Source organism: Sorex araneus, chromosome 4 (assembly GCF_027595985.1).
Source record: "Sorex araneus isolate mSorAra2 chromosome 4, mSorAra2.pri, whole genome shotgun sequence".
Classification (NCBI taxonomy): domain Eukaryota; kingdom Metazoa; phylum Chordata; class Mammalia; order Eulipotyphla; family Soricidae; genus Sorex; species Sorex araneus.
This window is the reverse complement of record NC_073305.1, coordinates 130,957,262-130,980,099: the sequence shown is the minus strand read 5'-3', so window position 1 is coordinate 130,980,099 and position 22,838 is coordinate 130,957,262. Positions and strand designations below refer to the sequence as shown.

The 22,838-nt window shown below is 37.2% G+C and overlaps 1 protein-coding gene across 2 annotated transcripts in view; it reads left to right on the top strand.

The window, feature by feature from the left end:
- The window catches only part of HACE1 (HECT domain and ankyrin repeat containing E3 ubiquitin protein ligase 1), an 82,735-nt gene that overhangs the window by 14,460 nt on the left and 45,437 nt on the right, over nucleotides 1–22,838 (top strand). The window contains exons 6-7 of one of the 2 annotated variants that reach the window (XM_055136186.1): nucleotides 1,422–1,553; nucleotides 12,878–12,960. In XM_055136186.1, coding sequence (XP_054992161.1) covers nucleotides 1,422–1,553; nucleotides 12,878–12,960 — 215 coding nt within the window. Of the gene's footprint in view, nucleotides 1–1,421; nucleotides 1,554–12,877; nucleotides 12,961–22,838 lie in introns of those variants that run through there. The other variant, XM_055136187.1, reaches the window with a different exon arrangement.

Here is a 22,838-nt window from a genome sequence, read left to right as displayed (position 1 = left end):
CCTCAGTACATTTTTGCAAACATTTTGCATTCCAAATTATTTTACCCAGGGTCATATCACATCCTTGGGTTTTTTTTTTGTTAGGAGGATGAATTCCCACAGAATCAGGGTCGACCAGTGCCTTACAATTACTGTACTGTCTCTCTGACCCACAAAGTACTTTTATCTCCTCCAGTTTATGTTTTTCATCTTTTTCCCTCTTGCCTCACTGCTACTTAAAATGGTTTTCTGAGTGTTTAATTACCAAATTTTCCTTGAACTTTACAAATATCCTCAAAATATAGCTTTAATACCTCTCATTTGGTTAGTTTTGAAGGAGTCTCTTGTGGAGACCTCTCTAAAATTAATTCATTGTTTGCATGAGATCCTTGGTTTAATCCCCTGCTTTTTTTAAAATTTATTTTTTTAATTCCCCGCTTTAAAAAAAATTACATATTTTCACATACTAAATTTTTGTAAGGGTCACATCTTGCAGTATTTAGGGTTTACTCCTGGTTCTGTGTCCAGGGATCACTTCTGGTGGGTCTCGTGGGACCATATGCAGTCTGAGGCATTGAATCTCTCTCAGCTCTGTGTAAGGCAAGCACTTGACTTGCTGTAGTGCCTCTCTGGCCTCTAGGACCTTCTTAAACTGTGGGTCATCACCCCATTAGAATTGTATAACGCATGTGCAGTTTAAAATTACATTTAAAACCAGGAGTAAGCCCTGAATACTGCAAGGTATGACCCTTACAAAAATTTAGTATGTGAACATATGTTTTTTTTTTTTTAAAAGCAGGGAATTAAACAAGGGATCTCATACATTCAAGACAAGCACTCTGTTGCTAAGCCATATTGCAGTTGCAAAATATTTGGCAACAATAAAGGGATTCTGAATGCACAGCAGTTAAAAAAGTTGATTTAATATCAGCTGCAAAATGAATTTGAGGTGTTTCTTGCATCACTCAGTTATCATTGCATTTGTCTGGCAGAAAACGCACACGGAAGGCTTGGAGAGATAGTACAGTGGGTAGGGTGCTTGCCTTGCACACGGCCAACCTAGGCTTGATTCCCTGCAGCACATTTGGTCCAAAAACTTCTCCAGGAGTGATTCCTGAGCATGGCCAGGTGTAGCCTAAGTTGTCCTTCTCTCCCCCCGCAGAGGATCATGACTTGAAAAAGTTTAGTTGAAGAAGCCCATTTCTGATACTTCATTGTACAATGAAGGGCTTGGTTTTTGAAGTGCAGGGTGTATGACCGACCTACATCTTGCTGCATTTTTTTTTCCCCATGTAGGAGATAAAGGATTGTGGACTTGAATTTTAAATGTAATCTTGAGTTTCTGTATTATGCTCACAGTTGAGAAATAATAGCATTATTTATTTGCTGTTTTGATATGAAACACTTTTGCACAAATGTTTAGTAACTAAATGGCTGCACAGATACACTGGCTGGCCGTGAATGGGCGAACAGAACTACTCCATGACCTTGTGCAGCACGTCAGTGATGTTGATGTGGAGGACGCGATGGGGCAGACAGCGCTGCACGTGGCCTGCCAGAACGGCCACAAGACGGTAAATTCAGCCTTGAGGCTTTAAGTTCTGTTGCATGCTCACTTTTGAAAACTTTGAGTTCATAAAAAAGTTTTGCAGTGCATAATTGGGAACATGAATCGCCGTAGCAAAATCTTACCAATTTCTGTAACAGATGGACTTCACAGTAATTCTCCTGAGGATAAACAAAATAGATAATAGTGCTTTTAAATATGATTAAGTATTTGTGATTGGGATTGCACTTTCATGTCTGATTCGTATATTTTAATAGCTGGCATGGATTTTATACAAGTAGCTAAATGTAAATTTTAAATATAGGATGTTCACATAATCTTAACGGTTTTAATGTATATTCTGTTCTTAGTTTTGCTAGGTATTTCATATTTTATTTTGATGTTAATCTCAGTGAGTAGAATTAATGAAAAATGTTCAGTGATTTTGTTTAGTTGAACTTGGATTACTTATTTTTCTGCTTTCTTGAACTCTGATGTAAAAACCTAGAGTAACAGTTGTTTTCATTGTATAGATGTCTAAAGTTACACATTTATTTTATGTCAACATTTTAGTATTATTTCTACGTACAAACATTTGGCTTTGGAAATTGAGGATTAGTTTAAATATGTTATATATGTGTACACATATATATAAGTATAGGTATAAATATGTTATCTGTTATAATCTGAAACAGGTGGTAAAGGAGAAATTACTTCTAGTCAGATACCTTTGAAGAGTTATATCCTTAGAAGATTTGTAGGTGACCCAACTCCACTGTGGTGATGTCTCAGAGTGAGATTTTGCAGATATAGTAGAGAAGCAAGGGTTCTGTCTAATTTCATTGACTTGGGGTTCAAAAGTGTTGGTGTGAGAGTCCATTCTGTCATGGTTGGGCGAGTATATCTTATCGTACAAGGATTATATACAGTATTGCCTGGCTATGTTTAGAATCATTGTATGATTCTAAGGACCTTTGGACCTTTTTCATCTAGGGCAAGAAATAGTTTGAAAAATAATGTATCTTCTAGCCACTAAGCTGAATTACACCTCTTGAAATTTGTGTGCTATACCTATTACCCGTGTTTCATTATTATGTATTTCTGGGGCACATATTCAAATCTCTGGAGTGAGTATATTCTTTCATTTTGATTGGATATGCTATATTGGGCCACAGTATATAAGAATTGTTATTTGGCAGTGATTATTAATGTTTTAAAAAGCCCTTTGTATGTTTTTCTGCAAGTTGAACACTGAGTCTAAAATAGTCAAGTATATTTGTCAAGTATCTTACTGATTTAGTTAGTGGAAAATTTATATTGTCTCAAAGTAGCCATTTTTTGCATCGATGTATTAAAAGTTTAAAAAGTTGTGTGCACATGTACTGGTGCACATAATTTTTTTAAAAAATTTATTCTTCTATTGAATCACCATGTGGAAAGTTACAAAGCTTTCAGGTTTAAGTCTCAGTTATACAATGCTCGAACACCCATCCCTTCACCAGGGTGCACATAATTTTTAAGTGTTTGAAATCTCAATATTTATTTTCAACTTTAAGAACTTGAATATTGATTTATATATATTACATGGAATTAAGTGTAAAACTTTATAGAGAGATTTTTTTCCCCTCTCTACATCTGCCATTCTGGGGCCATTCTTGGTCAAAGCTTCATTGCTGGAAGACCGTGTGATGTGCCTGGTCTATTTCTCTAGTTCTAAAAGTTTTTTTTTTTTTTAATTTTTTATCTAGTTTCTGTGATTTACAAGGCAATTGATGGTGGTTTCTCATGCCCATAGTCTAAAAAATATTTTTAAGAGCTTCTCAGTTATTTTCAGATTCAAGAGGTAGAGATGATAAAGAAACTCTCCAAAAATTTACCTTCTAATTGCACTTGTGGATAAAAATACCAGCAGGACATAAAAAGATTTTGAGCAGTTGGCTAAGTGCTCTAAAGTTTTAGAATTTACAGTTAAATACTATGTTGCTTTGGTGACATGATCCTCAGGTTCATAGTACCTTCTTTTTTAAAGACAAAAGATATGGAGAAGATTCACTTTTGTCATCACTAAGAAATCAGTTTTATCAAATTTCCTGTTTCACTAGAGGGTCAATCAAGATAAAAGATTTCAGCATCCTTTCTGTACAGGGAAGTGGTCTGAATATTAAAGAGTGCATTCTGAGCTTTTGATCTTGCACATAATAAATGCTTTATAAATGCCCATATTAAAAGTGATTGAATGAAAAATAGTAGTTCCTTAATAGTTAATTTTTTATAAAATCTTTTCTTAAGTTAGCTATTATTTGACATAAGTATCTGAACCACACCAGAATTATGTTTTTTTTCTTTGCATATTCAATTTAAAAATTCATTTCGGTTTGGTTATTCATCTGACTTATTATATATAGCTTTTGGCTTTTCTTCCCCTTCTTTTATTTATGTCCTAAGATATAGACTATCTACTGATGTCATAATTAAGGAAAGTGTTGTGAAGACTTTGGAAGGGTCTTAAAGACAATAATAATATTGGTACTGTTACTGCCATTATTAAAGTGGATGATATGACTGCAAGGAAAGTACAGAGAGCACTCAGTGGACGCTATTCTCTTACTCTTGTGCAATAAGGTAGACCCAGTGTGGGCTTTGATTTTTTAATATCATTTTAGAAAATGTAGTAAAATCTATTATTACTCTATGTATGTGTGATTGACTCCAACTTTTATGAGCACAAACTGGTTATGTTTTGGTAAATGTTTTCTTTGTCATTACTTCTTTTGACTTTCATTAATGTGTTAAGTTGCCACACATGATTGATGATTATTTTCCCGGAAGAGTTTGAACTTGGACATAATAGCTGCGTCACTCATGGTTTATGGGTATCAGAGTGCACAGCAGGATTAATTTATGAACTAATTATCAATCCACTAAGCAGCTTTTATTTTTATCAGAATAAACTTATATGTTGAATATGATGCTCCTTGATAATATGCAATGATTGTTTAATTTTGCTTATGATATAAGCTCCTGAAATTTAAAAGCAGTTACTTGAGACTGGTCTTTTGGCCTGTCTCTGTCATAGAAACTGAAAAATGTGAACATTAAAATTGTGGAACAGTGTTTTACCCTGTTCAGTGAGTTCACTTGGTATCTTGAGCCAGCTTCCAGGCTTTTCATAAGGAGAATTACAAGCTTCTGCAGAAACATTAATCAAATTCAGTCTTGCAGCACAAAGGTAGAAGTGCTAACATTTCAGAATGTACTTTCTGGCTTAGAGTAATTTTACAGTTCTCCTTTAATTACTTTTGGGAAATGTGAGCAAATAATGGAAAGTTCTTTTTTCACTGTGTTTTTTCTGATATAATTGAGTAATACTGAGTTGCTAGATGTTATATAAGAATTCAGAGTTTCACTAGTTAGGTGGACAGGTTCCTAGAGAAGACCTATGTGAGCCTTAAGCCAGCTCAAAAAAGAGCTGGCCGTTTCCCTGCACTGCCCCAGTGCATAGGTTATTTTGTGCATACCTGTTATGTCATGCTAGCAGAATTTTATTAAATAAAAAAGGATAATTTAAAGAATTGCCTTTGGCCTTTTATGGAAAGCTGCAGATTCTTACTTGCAGCTTTAATATTGAATATTTATTTCTTCTTTGATCCGTGTTTGAGAGTTGGCACTGATAAAGTAGAACTGTCTTAGGTTTCTTGCTTTGTAATTCATCTGCGTATTTGACACAGGTGGTCTTGGTTAGTAACTTGCCTTCAATTAAATTACTTTTAAGATTGACCTAGGTATTAGCTTATACATCAGTTTTCCACTCAGGATATTGTTTTTATCACTTGAAAGGTCATGAAGTCTGTTAAAAATGACTTGTTTCTCTTGACTTTAACTCAGGCGTATAAAAGGATTTCATTTTAGTATAGTTATTAAAAGTATGTGTGCTGAAAACTTTAAAAATAAAGTGAATTAGCTGTCAGTTACGTGTAATTTTGGTATAATTTTACATTTGTGTTTACTAAATTTTAAACTGCTCAGGCTTAATTTTTTCCAACTATTTAGAAACAGATGACATTATGATTATTAAAAATAAATTGTTTTTGTACTTTTTTGGCTTATAAATGTTTTTTTAAGAAATATTTATACATAGGAGTTGAGAGTAAAAAATTTGCTAAAGCAAATTGAGTCCACAGCTATTACAGAGAATTTTATCAAACCTTCTGAAAGTTCTAGTAATTTTTTCTAAGCTACATATTTTATTTCTTTTCCAGTGAGAATGTGAGTTTCATGAGGGCAGACACTTTTGGTTCATTTTGTTCCCATTGTAACTCCTGCATTTAATGTCTAGTACATAATTAAGTTTTTCTTGAAAGATGAAATGGTCTAGTCAAATGCTGTATCATTTTGATAATTTTCTTTCTGTCTCTTTCCCCCGTTTCTAAATGTCACTTATTTTCTTGTGTACCTTTACTTGAAGGTTATATTGATGGTGCTGACTCTTACAAAAAGTCCTATCTGTTTTTTTCTTTAGAATTTTTGCTTTGAGAGCTTTTTATTAATTGAAACAGAATTTATATCTTCAGTTATGTTTTGCCTTATGTATCTGTGTAATTTTAAACCCTCAAGTAGTATTGTTTCTTCAAGAACTTTTTATGTATATTAATATAATAAAAACCGTTTCATTTATCTAACTTTTACTAGTTTCAGTGTTATTCATCATTTTCTATATATTGGAATTTTTTTTTTAGAATAAGTTTTATTTATTTATTTATTTATTTTTTGCTTCTTGGGTCACAACCGGTGATGCACAGGGGTTACTCCTGGCTCTGCACTCATAAATTACCCCTGGCAGTGCTCAGGAGACCATACTTGAAGCTGGGAATCAAACCTGCGTCAGTCACATGCAAGGCAAACGCCCTACCCGCTGTGCTATCACTCCAGCCTCATATATTGGAATTCTTTTAGTAAAAAGCAAATTCAGGTTGTGACTTTCTTGCTCCTTCAGTTATGCCATCGAATCAGTAATTGCCTGAATTCTTTCTCTTCCCCCCTTCCCCCCCAAGGAGCTCTTACAAAAAGGGAGGGAATCAGCAAACCTTTTTAAATTTTTGTTTGTTTGCTTGTTTTGCTGCACCTCCTAGTGCTCAGGCCTTCCTCCTGACTCTGAGCTCTGGGATCACTCCCGAGTGATGGGGCTCACTCAGGGGCAGCAGACTGCCTGTCAAAGTGCCTTAACCCCCGTGCTATCTCTTCAGTCCCAACAAACATTTCTTTAAATTGTAAAGATAGATGACTTTTCACTCATTTCATGCTGTAAAACAAGTTTTTATTCTTTTCATTTACACATCTTTATATATATATATGTATATATATCTTTATCCTTACTCTGAGGAAAATGAATTTTTTTTCCATTCTCTGTCTCTGTATCCTCAACCTTAGAAAGATTTCTGAGTGGAAGAGAAAATATTGGAATGAACTATATCTAATTCCTTGTATGTTCATAGCTTTTGAGTAAAGATCTTCTAAATGTCTTTGTATGGTCTTTGTGGGCAAAGATGTGATAGGAACATATGACAGATTATAGTTATGTCCTATGCTTTCTGGATATGATCTGCCTGGAGCTATTTATTTTTACTTTCTGGGTTTTGGGCCACACCTGGGTGTATTCAGGCTTAGTTCTGTGCTCAGGGGTTACTCCTGGCAGGACTCTGGGACCACATATGGTGCCAAGGATTGAACCCAGGCTCGCCACATCCAAGGCAAGCACCTTTGTCACTATCTTGTCTCTCCAGCCCTGGTTTGCCTGAAGTTTATTTCACTACTTTGTTGGTAAATGACTTAGTGGTTAGGAACCTGGGTTTGGATTTTAATCCCTGACTCTCTGTTTGTGTGTTGAGATAAATTATTTAACCTCCTTGATTCTTATTTTCCTACTTGCAGAATTGGAGAAAATATCCACTTTCTCAGCCTTACAGGATACTTCAGTTGAATAAAGGATAACTGCTTATTAGTAGAGCATCTAGGTACATATTCAATAACATGATTCATAATGTTATTATAGTATTAATAACATTACATAGTAATATTATGTAATATAACTTAATATGTAATATTGCATAGTAATAACATTATATAATTGTTGTTAGAGTATTGAAAACTATGTAATTGCACAGTTTTCTTACTATATTTCAGCTTCTCACATATATTCTCACTTGTAACAAATTTTAATTATAATATATTCATTATATTTGCTTTAATCATACCTGATCCTCTTAAGGGATGGCCTTTTGTCTATAATTTCTATAGCAGTTAGTAGACATTTACTGCATCCATTTCATTCGTCATCTGGTGCTAAATAGATACCACTTTTAGGTAAAAGAGAAAAAAAAAAGAAGACAGCCATAATCAAAAGGCCAAATAGGACTTGTGACCCAAATGCTTTTTTCCCTTTCATTTGTATTCTGTATGTGAGTTCTTGTCCTCAGTTTAAAGAAATTACTGCACTGATGATAAAGTTCAATGTAATAGTTGTTCTGTTACATAGTTTTTAGAATTTCTCTGGGATAAAAGTGAATTCAAGTAATTATGTATGAATTCTATATCTTAAGTTTTTAAACATCAAAATCTTGTAATAAGAAATTATTCCTATAAATGGCAATGTAATTTTTTTTTGTCTAGTCTGATCACAAGACAACATTTTTCAAACCTTTTAGGTTTTTTTCCTAGTATGGATTTTGAGACACTGTGCTTCTAGAGCTCTTTATCATTATGACTCTTAGATATACCCAATTATTTTTTGTTATGGTGAGTGTTTAAATACTGGAGTGATAGCACCTCGGGTAGGGCGTTTGCCTTGCACGCGGCCGACCCAGGTTTGATTCCTCTGTCCCTGTTGGAGAGCCCGGCAAGCTACCAAGAGTATCCCACCCGCAATGGCAGAGCCTGGCAGGCTACCCGTGGCGTATTCGATATGCCAAAAACAGTAACAACAAATCTCACAATGGAGACGTTACTGGCACCCGCCCGAGCAAATTGATGAACAAAAGGACGACAGTGCTACAGTGCTACAGAGGGTTTAAATGATCTTTTTTCTAATGACTCTTCCCACTTCTTAACATTGTCATATATTTGCTAGACAATGATATTTATATGTATAGTTAGATAAATATTGTTTACTGTTGAGTGAAGTAATAAATTATATGATAATGTTTTCTTTACAGTATTTGACATGGCTTGTTGAAGGTCTTTTAACTTATAGACCAGGTACTTGGTGGAACTTTGTAATCTGGCTACTCATTTCCTTCCGTTCTCGGCAGTTTTTTTTGTTTTTTGTTTGTTTGTTTGTTTTTGGGCCACACGTTGTGTTGCTCAGGAGTTACTTTTGGCTCTGCACTTAGAGATTACTGCTGTTAGTGCTCTGAGGACCAAATGGGATCCTGGGATCCAGCCTGGATTGGGTACACACCAGGCAAGCACCCTTTGCCCCTATACACTGTACACACACACACACACACACACACACACACACACACACACACACACACACACACACACACACAATTCCCTGGCTTTTTTTCTCCTTGTTCTTATGCTTCCTTCATTTTCTTTAATCTAAATTTCTGCAGGTTTCCCCTATTATCCAAAATGGAACATGCTTATTTGATACGATTGGTGTAGGTTATTTTTGTGGCCTAGGAATGCTTACAATTTTTTGTTTTTGTTTTTTGATTTTGGGCCACACTTGGCTGTGTGCAGGGCTTACTCCGCTCTGTGCTCAGGGATCAGTAGTTCTGGAGGGTTTCCGGAGATCATTTGGTGCTGGGGATTGAGTATGGATCAGGTGCATGCAAGGCAAGTGCCCTGCCTACTGTAATACGTCTCCAGTACACCAATTTTTCATATGATGGTAACATCACAGTCAGAATCCCTGTCATAGCCTACCAAATCTATCAAATACGAAAGCTTATTTTTTTTTCCCCCAGTTTTGGGGCTGTTCAGGGTTACTCCTGGCTCTGTGCTCAGGAATCACTCCTGGTGGGCTCAGGGGACCGTATGGGATTCCAGGGATCAAACCTAGGTTGGTTGTGTGCAAAGCAAGCTCCTTACCCACTGTACTATCTCTCTGGCCCATGAAAGCTTTACCTTTGAGTAGCTGGGAACACTAGTATTCTTCCCTGGATTAATCAATAATTTTTTTTCTTTCCTTTGTGCATTTTTTTTCCTGTAGTTTTTCTAAATTTGTTGTAAATCTCTATTTAACTTTATTTTCTTACATCATTGTTTTCACTTTCCTGTATTATGGGATACTTTCCCTATAGCATCCTGTTCTTTTCTCAAAGATAGGTCTTTTCTTTATTTTTGGTTCTCTTTATGTCTTTATTTTTCTAACTTTTTTCTTCCCTCCTTCTTCCCTGCCATCCCTCCTTTTTCCCTTCCTCCCTTCCTTTCCTCAGGGCTCACTCCTGGCCCTGCTTGGGGGACCATTGTGGTGCAGGGAATTGAACCCCAGTTTGCCTTGTGCAAGGCAAGCATCTTAGCTGCTGTACTAATTCTCTGACTTCACTTTTATTTTTTTGTTCGTTTTCAGTTTTTGGTTTTAAGGTTCGAGGACTGCTTCAAAGATACACTTAAATACTATGTTTCTAGTGATATGTAGGGGAGAGGCACTGAAATGAGGGATGGAAGGAACCTTTGTGTCCGACTGGCTAACTTCTGAGTGAGTGCTTGAGTAAAAGTAGCATACTAAACTCCAGGTACTTACAAAGTTATAGCTGTTGTAGCTGTTTATTTAACAGCTCTATGCAGGTAGTTTTGCTGTCATATGTCCAGACCTCTGATTTTTTGCCGGTTTTGTCCTTCCATGTACCTTGGTCCATTCTGCTCTCTTATTGGTTCTGTCCCTTGTCCTTGTGCTCTCTTTGGCCTGCTAGCCTGTCACTGACACACTCTTTGCCTGTCCTTGCAGGTGCCTGCTGTTCTTGGTTCCCTCTTTGGCTTTTCTTTGTTCTCTGCCATGTGCATGTGGGTGAGAACTGCCCGACCACAGGTGTGGGATCAGAAGTTGCTGTCTGTCTGTCTGCCTGGGGAGATATGAGCCTAGGGTCAAAGTTTGTTAGCTTCATCTTCCCCCTTCAAGTGTCTGCTGTCTTTGTCTCTTTGGCATTTGCATTAGCTGTCAGACTGGCTGCCCCTCCTGTGGGTGAGATAGAAAATGACCAGTTGTATTTAACTTTGCATCCCTTTTCGCTTCCATTTGCAGTATGCAGAAAAGATTTTCAATCTCAGCATTATTTAGGTATCTTAATTCTTTTATTGTGGGGGTTGTCTGCATTGTAGAATGTCTAGATCTATTCCTGGCTGCTGCTGCTGCTTCTTTTTGTTTAGGGTCACACCTGGTGATGCTCAGGGGTTTCTCTGTCTTTGCACTCAGGAATCATTCCTGGTAGTGTTTGGGATACTGGGGATCGAACCCAGATTGACTGCGTGCAAGGAAAACACTCTACCTGCTGTACAATCTCTCCTGCCCCTTATTCCTGGCTTCTATCCACCAGTTCTTAATAGCACCCTCCTTTCCAAGCCATTAAGATGGGGGAGGAGGGTTGGGGGGTGAGGGGAGATCTCTCAGCATTGGTGAATGTTCCCTAGAGGGAAAGCTTGTCCTTAAAGGAGAACCGCTGCTATAGACCCAATTGAATCTGACTGGAGTATTTCACTATCGATTCTTCTCTGCGGCCAGTCTACAAGAGGAGACTCCTATTTGCTGCCCAAAGTTTTAACCATTGGTTGCTTAATTTCTGGGAGTCTGATGGAATCTGGGGGATGAAGGTTTTCCCTTAGTTTTTTTCCCGTAAATTTTTTTCAGCATGATGTCTCTCTCCAGTTACCTGTACTACTTGTCTGACAGTTCAGAGCATTCCTATTTATTTTGTCTCGTGATTAAACTGCCCATCTTCTGAAAGAGTATAAGGAGGGATAGTGGCTAGCTGCCTGGGGTGGGAGCAAGGGTCCGATTGTTTATTTTGTAGACTTTCGACTCTTCCAATTTTGGGCTGTGTTGAACCGTGCCTGTCTGCAGAGAGCTCATGACATTTCCAGTGCCTGTGTTTACTGTGTGTGTTCCCTAGTGAGGATTTTGTGGTGGATTGTTGGAATTCTGGCTTCCCGGCGCTTAGACTGCAGCTAATATTGATCTGCCAGTCTGCTGCTCTTCTTCAGACACTTTGCTCTCTGCCCCCCAAGCCTGTTGGTTTATCTAGTGTACTATAGAGACTCTTTGTGAGTTTATTGTCTTACTGTTTTACCGATACTGCTTTCAGGTTTTAAGCAGCACTAAACTTGAGCATCTATGTTCAATCCAATGCAAATATGAAATCCTTTGATTCCCCAAACTTTTAAAGTTTTTATATATTTTCTTGCTATTTGCTAGAGAAACACAAACAAGGATCAGAGGAATAAAACCAGAAAAGATGATGGGATTTGGGGTGAGCCTGTATCCAAATCCTGTATCCTAATCATTCTAGATACATAGTTTCAAGATTTTAGATTAGTTTCCTTCCCTTTAGTGAGAGTCAGATGTTCAGAAGTAGAACTTAAGAGAGTTTATGTGAATGACTATCTGTGAAACTGAGTCAGTGTTGACTACTGTTATATAGAAAAAGGATTTTTTTCTTTGTTATGAGAAAGTTACAATTTTGGTACTTTTTTTTCTTAGTTAAAAAAATACCCTCATTTTTAAATTTAAATGATTAGAACTCCATTGCCTAATCTACTAGTCACATGTGACTATTTTGATTTAAATTAATTATAAGTGAATAAAATTAATATCCATTTTTTAGTTGTACTAGCCACATTTCAATAACTACTTAAAACTGATTATTACTATATAGTGGTTCTCTGCAGGAGAGGTATATCCACTTTTCAGAAACTAAGTTACTTAGCACCCTCAGGGAAATATACTTTCTTTCTGGTGGGGGGAGTTTGGGCCAAGTGACAAACTAACAGAACTCACCCCCACCACCCCCAAATAGTTATACCCTAGGTTATTAGTAGCCATGCCACCTACATCCCTTCTTTTCAGTGCCTCTGAGTGGGTGGTATCACCTTTGGGAAACTGCTCTAGAGTATTCCTCGGGAGTGCTAATTTATGTTACACGGATAATCATACATGTATTTTGTAGTACCTGAGAAGTTCACAGTTTACCAGAGAGTTGGATTATCCTGCCATCATAATCATCTTGCTCCTGTTTGTTGTTCTTTTTAAGTCTTCACTTATGGCAGGACCTTTTCTCATATGAATTAAATTGCAATGCTATGTCTTTGTTTGACTACTCTGGCTATAATTTTAATTGTTTCTCTTCCTACCAGACAGTGCAGTGCTTGCTAGACAGTGGTGCTGATATTAACAGGCCAAATGTGTCAGGAGCTACTCCATTGTACTTTGCTTGCAGGTATGCTATTTTACATTTCCAAATGTTTTCACTAAAGAATGTTGTAGATTTATGTATTTCTGTACATTTCCTGAAAGTCTTTGTTTTTCCTCAAATACCATATTCCCTTTTAAGATATAATGTGGCATTATGAGTCTGTTACTTAACTGTAAAAAGAAACATTAATGGATTTTTTTTATTAAAGCACCACGAGTTCAAAGGTTTTCATAGTTGTTGAGTTCGAGCCATACTATGTTCTAACACGACACTTTCCTTTCCCAGTGTCGAAGGGTTCCCTCCCACCCTCCATCGTTCATCCTGCTCCCCTGACAGGCACATTTTTAAATTTGGTTGGTGTAGTTTGGATTGCCTGTTGACAGCGTTGTCAACTGCAGTTCAGATTCATACATGTACCTTGCCTCTATACCACCAGTGTTCCTGAAACTCCTGGTCCTTGCGTCTGTTGCCTCCTTTCCACCTCTTCTTATTCTCTACCTTCATTTCTTAAAAAATAAAACTTTATTTTTTTTTTTACTTAGTGTTTTAGAATGTCATAGGAGGAACTTTTAGTTTACTTGATATTTTAATTTTATACTAATTGCTTAATAAGAAAAAGGATATATCAATAATACAGTAGTTCCCTCTAGGAAACTTCCCATGCACTGACAAAATTTGCTTTCCTCGAAGCAGAGAAAACTTTCCAGTACAAAGTGTTAAGTTAACCAAGTCAGTTCCAAAGGGATAGGCTATGAAAGTATATCTTGGTCAAGAGCCGTGTCTTTGCTTTCTCTGACTTTGTTAATCTATATTTCAATTTATTATTATTAGTGTTATGCATTAAGTTGTTACTGTTTTTTTGCCTTGGCTCATTTTCTTGAAACAAGTATGCATTATAGTCTTTCATTCTTGTAGTAAACAGTCTTCCTGATGTATATTATTACAGGCATTATTATTATATATTTAATTACATATATTATTATATATGACATATAACCGACTATATTAATATACAAAAGTGATTATTGTATAATGATATATAAGAATATCAGTTATTAGTATACAAAAATAATACCGTTTATCCATCATTATAGGCAAAATAATAAGGATCTAGTAATATAGTAATTATCTTTGTATTTCCATTCATATACATACATATAATATTATGTAATTGTAGTTTACAGTTAATAGCTGTTTATAAAACACTAGTGATTCTTCTCTCTGGTTAGATTATATAATTACAATGTTTATTTTGGTTCTTAAATTCAGATTTAGAACTCTAACAGAAGCTCCTCTTACCCTGTTTCTGTTGCATATCTTATTACTTGAGACTTGTTTTTGGGTTAACAGATTTGTTTCTTGTTTGACTTTTCCTTAGTACATTTGGTAATACTTTAACCGAAAAGATTCAAGTCATCATTCAACAGCCTTACCTTACTTATACTAGAATACAGGACTTTTAGATTTTTATATTTCTAGATCTTTTCTGAATCAAGTTATTTTCTTTCTTTGCACTTAAATATTTTCTAGTTGCCTGACTAGAAAACCAGTTTCTTCCTGAATTTGTGTCTTTAATTTGGCTATTATCACTGAAATCATATCCTATCACGAGAGGTTGTTTTTAGGTCAGACTTCTTTTTAAAGCTAGATTTGAGTGGCTGGAGTGATAGCATAGCGGGTAGGGCATTTGCCTTGCATACGGCTGACCCAGGTTCAATTCCCAGCATCCCATATGGTCCCCTGAGCACTGCCAGGGTTAATTCCTGAGTGCAGAGCCAGGAGTGACCGCTGTGCATTGCCGGGTGTGACCCAATAAAAGAAAAAAAGAAGCTAGAGTTGAGTGTTCATATATTCTGAATCTTTACTATTTTCTATTCACCCAACCCACATTAATTAGAATTATTATCTCTTATTCAAGAGTATCGGATAGTCTCTTACCTGATTTTCCTGATGTCTTACATTATTTCCCTCCAGCATATTCTTTCCTCTGCAGCCTTAATTCACATCATTAATTCTTTTGCAAAAAATTAATTAGTGCTTTTAATGCCTGTCTTTAAACTTTTCAGGTGCCTCCTTCCTGGCTTCTTTTCTGAGACTGAACTCAGCTATAGCCTCTGAGGCATACATGAGCTGATATCTGCCTAATTTATGGTCTTTTAGTCATGTTGGTTCTCTCTAAGTGGACAAATACAGCAGATTCTTTCTATAGTCTATGTGTTTCATTTTTTATTTACGCTTGAAATGGTCTTCCCTATGTTTTTTATTTGGCTCATCACTTGATGACTACTTTTTAGAAGGTGATTTCTTGACCCGTTTAGGCCTTTTCATCTTGCTCATTTCCTTCACAGCACTCTGTTTTATCATTTTTTTTTACTTGTTTACAGTCTTCCCATTAGACTGAAAGCTCAATGAAAGCAAGAATTATGTTTAGTTTACTCACTACTTTATATTCAGAGTGTTTAGTATAGTGCTTTGTCCTTAGTAAAGATTTTTAGTAAATATTATTAAGTGAAGCAATCACTGTAATTATCTTTAAAAAAATATATATATATACTACAATATCATGTGTAATAATAAAGTACAGGTATTTTTCATTGTTAGAGAGGGGATATCTGTAGAGTTAGTTGGAGCATACATGGTAAAATAATTTTTAGATGCACTTCCTGGTGGTGTTTTTGTCCCACCATTTTCCCCCTTTCTCTTCTCCCCTTTGTAACTGCTTCTTGCAGTGATGGGAGTTTGTGCATCTTTCATGGTCACATGTATGCTTGTTGGGGTCTGTACACCTGATCTTGGAGCTCACACATCTTTACTTGCATTGCTTGCTGAAGGGTGCACCCATCATTGACCCTGCTCACATGCACCTGACTGCGATGCTTTGAGATGGCGCATTCTTGTGGAGCTGAAGATACCAAATGGCAGAGCGGTCCTTGTTTGGTGCGCTGTGCTCATGCTCGTACCTGGGCAGCACTAGACATCGTCAAACTCATGACCTCAGGCATACAAGGCAGCTGCTTTAAACACTCAGCATCTTTGGAGCCCCCTCATTCAGTTTTTGTTTTGTTTTGTTTTGTTTTTGGTGAAGGTAAGGATGGGAGACAGGACACTTCAGGTTGTGCTCAGGCACTCTTCCTGGCTTTGTGCTGAGGAGTGACCTTTTGCAGTGCTTGGGGAGAACATACATGCTTTTGGAGTTGTCAGCATGCAAGGCAAGCACTTACATCCTGTGCAGTCTCTCTACCTCATGTCATTAAGTTTTATTTAGTGAATATTAGGTTGCTTTGAACAAAGATGATTAAGCGAGTGTCCTTAAAACTGCAGCTGGGGGGCTGGAGCGATAGCACAGCGGGTAGGGCGTTTGCCTTGCACGCGGCCAACCCGGGTTCGATTCCCAGCATCCCATATGGTCCCCTGAGCATGGCCAGGGGTAATTCCTGAGTGCAGAGCCAGGAGTAACCCCTGTGCATTGCCGGGTGTGACCCAAAAAGGAAAAAAAAAACCACTGCAGCTGGTGGAGGAGGGTAGAGGCTGGAGAGATAGTGCAGTGGGCAAGGCACTTGCCTTTGGATGCAGTTGACTTCATTTCTGTTGACAGCACCAGGTATGGCCCTTTGAGCCCTGCCAGGAGTAATTCCTGCACTTAGAGTCAGGAGTAAGCTATGTGCACAGCAGGGTATGGCTCAAAAACAAATAACAACAATAATAACAACTAAGCTGAGACTGGATGACCAAAACATAGTGCAGGGTTTAAGGTACTTGCCTTGCATGAAGCCAACGCTGGTTTGATTCCCGCCACAACATATGTTCCTTTGAGCCACCAGCAAAGATCTTTTGAGTGCAGAGCAGGGAATAATCCCTGAGCACAGCTGAGTGTGTGTGTGTGTGTAGTTTCCTGTGTATCGCTTCTAATATACTAAAGGAAAATAGAAATCATACCAAATTGACTCTGTAGACCATTATAGTACACTTAAGAAAAAAAAAGAAAATAATTGTTTTTTTTTTTTATTAAAAAAGTATTATTCAAGTTCCCAAAGTTGGCAACTTTAGTCATGCCCCTTGACCTTGGTTTCTTTGTTAAACTGCAATATTGACACCTGTTTGTGGGTCTGTGGTGAGAATTAAATGAGCCGGTTAATATAAAGCATCCTGCAGTATATTAGTAGTTGACAAATGCTCACGGAGCTCTAGCACTCTTTTCCATTCCCAAGTGAGCCCTCAGTTGTATTGTCCTCATTCAGTTTTATTGCTGTACAGGGATTTCTTACTAAGAAATAATGATTCTTCTCCCACTGTACAGATGTATTACTTGTTCCCCTGTAAACTCTATTCTAATTCTGAGCTCTATTTTGCTGGTGTGCTTTTATTCCACAGTTTTGGGTCTGACTTTGACCTAAACTGATGACAAAGTAGTTGTAGATGTTTTTCTTTTCTTATACTTTGTACACGACATTATGATTCATTATGGTCTTTCACATATAGGTACACATTGATCTCTCACTTTAGATATCCTTGCTTTCAGGCCTTTCATTTAATATCTACAGATGCTTTGGTTTCTTTTTCTTTTCTTTTTTTCTTTTTGGGTCACACCTGGCAATGCACAGGGGTTACTCCTGGCTCATGCACTTAGGAATTATTCCTGGTGGTGCTCGGGGGACCATACGGGATGCTAGGGATCAAACCTGGGTCGGCCGCGTGCAAGGCAAACGCCCTGCTCAAGGCTATCGCTCCAGCCCCACTTTGGTTTCTTAAGTAATTAGATTGGCTATATATAAATTCAGTCATTTTGTTCACCTTTCCCTACAAGTTTTTCAAATAAAAGGTTCAAATATGTAATGACTTGAAAGTATTTTCTGTATTTGCAGATAACTTTTATCCATTAGAAAATGTAAGGTTTAGCAGGGACTGCATGTATATAGTTAGTGAGGTATATATGAAATTTCAGGTTTGTAATACAATGAGAGAGTTGGGATTCTAGACATGAATTAGTAGCTATTCAGAGCCATTTTCAGCAGCCATAGATTTAAAATCATACACTTCTTTTTCTTTTGCTACTATTAACACATAGTATTATTTTAAAAAAATTATTATTGGTTTTAATATATTGTAGAATTTCAAGTATCTCCAGAAATGTTAAAATTCACCTTACCCACCATCAAGTTCTAGTGTCATTTCACTGTAAATGCAACCCTTCTATTTTTTCTTTCTCCTTCCTTTTTCTCTTGTAACCACAATTCCCCCAATGCTCCAAAATACCATTAGAAAATAAGTTTTCTTTATTTTCTCAAAGATATTGTAATATATATAATCTATTCCTAAGCAAGTTTTCAAATAATTGCTGAGTAGAGCCTAAAGTTAGAACACTGAAGATTCTTCAGAAATAACTTCGAAAACGCTTTAGAAGCATGTTTAATATTAGTTAAATCTTGGTCAACTTTTCAGTTACCAGAAAACATTTTGGTATTTCCTTGGAGTATTATCTTGATCGATATGAAAAATCAGCTCAACAATAAAGAATAATTATTCACTGAAGACATTTTTGCATTTATTTGATGTAGCACTCTGAACTGTGTGTTACAGAATGGTCCAAATCTCTTGCATGAAGACAGACTAGAGGCACTATTCTGATGATGCAGATTTTTTTATTTTATTAGCTATTGTTTCTTGCTTTTAACTTATTTTTTACATGAAAGTCATAGAATATAGATGGGGTTTTAATGTCATTTTGGAAGTTATTATAGATTTCATAGCGGTGGACTAAACATTTCACAGTGGTTGGCTGGAGAGGTAGCAGATAATGTGCTAGCTATGCACATGGCTGACCTGGGTTCCCTGGAGTAAGCCATGAACACTGCTGCTTGTGACCCCCAAACAAAAACTTTCACAGTCGTAGTTTCACTTTTTTATTCTAATTTTATTTTTTATTGTACACTTGGAGTATGATTTAGCAAAAAGTATCCACACACGTTGGCATGGATGTAGCTCATGATAAAGCACATGCTTGGATTGTGTGAGGCCATGTCTTTCTTCTACTGTACTCCTGATTATATTGCTTTCTGAGAATAAACTTTTTTTTTTTTTATCTTGTTGGAAGAGTATGATGCAGATGGTGGATTTTGGAGTCAGACTAGTTGGAAATCAGCTTTTTTCTCTGCTACGGAGCTGTGATTTTGAACACAATTCCATTATGTGCCTCAGCAATGTTTTTCAACCTAAAACTGAAGTTAATGCTGTAACAATATCAAGATTTTATCATATATTGTATGAAAGATCGGCATTAATGTTGTCACTTAGTAGATTACAAATGAATTAAGATTTGCGTATATTGGTTATTTTCTGCATAAGGTATCTTCTTGTTTGTTTTTTCACAAGGGTGACTGTGTGTCCCTGAGCTCTGCTCTGGGTAGGGCCTGGGCAGCACAGCCTCCACGGCCTGTGGGTCACACCTTGCAGTGTCAGGGATGAACCCGGGGCCTCTCGTGTGAAGGCATCTCTTCTGGTCCTGGAGCCACACTTGCAGCCCTCACCTTCAATGCTTACTTTTCAAATTCATGTGTGTCAGTTCAAAACCTATACTATAATTCAGGAAGATGTTGGGTACAGTTTATAACTCACTTGCTATGATGGTGGTGCGCAATAGGCCAAATGTATTGTCAAGAAGCTTGTAGTTTTATGGAAAAATTTGGCACAAGAATATTAGCGTATTAGGTAATGATATCAACTTCTTGATGTACATCAGCAAAACTAGTTTCTGGTTTTATTTATTTTTTTTTTTGGTTTGTTTGGAAGGGACTGGTTATTGTTTTTTTAGTTTTCTGCTTTTTTCTTGGCAGATTAGATTTTATTCTTGAATTTGTTTAATAATGTAATCCGTATTCTAGATTTAAGAGAATGATATGCCTATATTTCTGGAATCATATTCATCGTAGGATCCTGTTGTTTTTCTAAAAGCTGTTTTAATTTATTAATTATATGTTGCAGGTGAAATTCTAGACTTATTTGGCCTATCACATTTTCAGAATTCGTGGCCCCAGAAGGAAATCTCCCCTTTCTTGCCCTCCCCATGCCTGCCCTTCCCTCCCCTCTCTACTGTTCCATCCACTTTAAAGTCTGAATTGCGAATTTGGTTTTTAGTACTTAATTTAGGAACATATGAACTAATTGTAAAACGATATCTGGAATCTAGTGTTCACTACCTCTGAGATAGGTTGGATATAGCTTGTAGAGTGGTAGAGATACCAGTTTCATCTTCTGCAAGAGGAGAACAGTCGGAGAATGTGGTGTGAAGAAAAGAATTTTAGGTCAGATTTAGGCTTTTAGCAGAAGCCAGACAGAGTGGGTTGATTAAATGAAGGCTGGAAATACAGTACAGTTTTTGGCTACTTGTTCCCAGTTCTCCCCAATGCCATTCTCTTTTTTAAAAAAAATTAAAAAAAATTTTTTAATTAGTGAGTCACAGTGAGGGTACAGTTACAGATTCAAACATTTCATGCTCATGTTCGGCAGCCCATCCCTTCACCAGTGTCCATTCTTCACCACCAATGAACCCAATATCCTTCCCACCCCCCAATCCCATCCACCCCTCCCCACCCCGCCTCTGTGGCAGGGTATTCCAATTTGTTCTCTCTCTCTCTCTCCTTTTGGGTGTTGTGGTCTGCAATAGGGGTATTGAGTGGCCATCATGTTTGGACACTAGTCCACTTTCAGCGCACATTTCCCTTACCACTTGGGATCTCCACTCACAATTTACTTGGTGTTCCCTTCTCCATTTGGTATGACTTTCCCGCAGCGTGTGAGGCCAAGTTCCAAGCTATGGAGTCAACCTCCTGGTATTGTATACTACTATTCTTGGGCATTAGTCTCCTACTCTGTTATTTTATATTCCACAGATGAGTGCAATCTTTCTATGTCTGTCCCTCTCTTTTTGACTTATTTCACTTAGCATGATACTTTCCATGTTGATCCACTTATATTCAAAGTTCATGACTTCATCTTTTCTAACAGCTGCATAGTATTCCATTGTATAGATGTACCAGAGTTTCTTTAACCAGTCATCTGTTCTTGGGCACTCGGGTTTTTTCCAGATTCTGGCTATTGTAAACAGTGCCGCGATGAACATATAAGTGCAGATGTCATTTCGACTATACTTTTTTGTTTCTCCAGGGTATATTCCCTGGAGTGGTATTGATGGATCAAATGGAAGCTCAATTTCTAATTTTTTGAGAAGCGTCCATATTGTTTTCCAAAGTGGCTGAACCAGTCGGCATTCTCACCAGCAGTGCAGGAGGGTCCCTTTCTCTCCAAATCCTCTCCAACAGCGGTTGCTTTTGTTCTTTTGGATGTGTGCCATTCTCTGGTGTGAGGTGTATCTCATGGTTGTTTTGATCTGCATCTCCCTGGTGATTATTGATGCAGAGCATTTTTTCATGTACCTTTTAGCCATTCGTATTCGTAAACTTTTCCTTGGAAAAGTTTCTGTTCATTTCTTCGGCCCATTTTCTGATGGAGTTGGATGTTTTCTTCTTGTAGAGTTCAACCAGTGCTTTATACACCCTTAATATCAGCTCTTTATTGGATGGGTATTGGGTGAATATCCTTTCCCGTTCTGTAGATTGCCTTTGTATTTTGGTCACTGTATCTTTTGCGGTGCAGAAGCTTCTTAGTTTAATATAGTCCCATTTGCTTATCTCTGTTTCACTAGATTGCTTAGTTCCGTGTCATCTTTGAAGATACCTTTAGCTTCAATATCGTGAAGGGTTTTGCCGACCTTGTCTTCAATGTACCTTATGGATTGTGGTCTGATGTTGAGGTCTTTAATCCATTTTGATCTGATTCTTGTACATGGTGTCAAGTTGAGGTCTAAGCCCATTCTGTTGCATGTGGTTGTCCAGTTATGCCAGCACCATTTGTTGAAGAGGCTTTTCTTGCTCCACCTCACATTTCTTGCCCCCTTATCAAATATTAAGTGATCATACATTTGGGGTAGTGTGTAGGGATATTCCACTCTGTTCCATTGGTCTGCGGCTCTGCCTTTATTCCAGTCCCATGCTGTTTTAATTGTTACTGATTTTTAGTAAAGTTTAAGGTTGGGGAGGGTGATGCCTCCCATCATCTCTTTCCCAAGAATTGTTTTAGCTATCCGTGGGCGTTTATTGTTCCATATGAATTTCAGGATTGCTTGATCCATTTCTTTGAAGAATGTCATGAGTATCCTTATAGGGATCTGCAACGCCATTCTCTTATGTTGATAAGTCTTTTCTTTCTTATTCATAGTTTTAGAAAGTATTAACATACCATAAACTATATAATCTCATTTTGAATGCAGTGAGACTGTTGTTACTAAGAGGACTAGAGATTTTGACATGTATGATAGGAAGGAGGAGGTCTGGCTAGAGTTGAGAAGAAAGTAAAAACAAAACATGAGTCCCAGTAATAGTTGTTTATCACAAAGTGCTGTGATTTATTTTAGTTAATGTCTCCCAGGTTCACTTCTAAGACTTAATAAATCACTTTTTTAGCCACATGGTGAAATGTGACAACATTGGTGAAAGTTTGCCTGATTGCTGAAATTATAGTTCAGATCTTCCTCTTGGGTTTTGAATATTAATCTCGATTTAGGGGCCAGAGAGATAGTACAGTGGGTAAGGTGCTTGCCTTCTATGCAGCCAGCCCAGGTTCTGTCCCTGGCATCCCATGTGGTGTCTGACCACTGCCAGAAGTGATTCCTGAATTCGGAGCCAGGAATAAACCCCTGAGCATCACAGGGGGTAGCTGCCAAACAAAGCAAAGCAATAGATTTTTAGAGAGCCTCTTCATTGGTGAACACATATAAGTGCTGGGATGGAGTCAATTATATTGATTTATATTTATTTTATATTAAATTAATATCATTAAGATTTCCCATT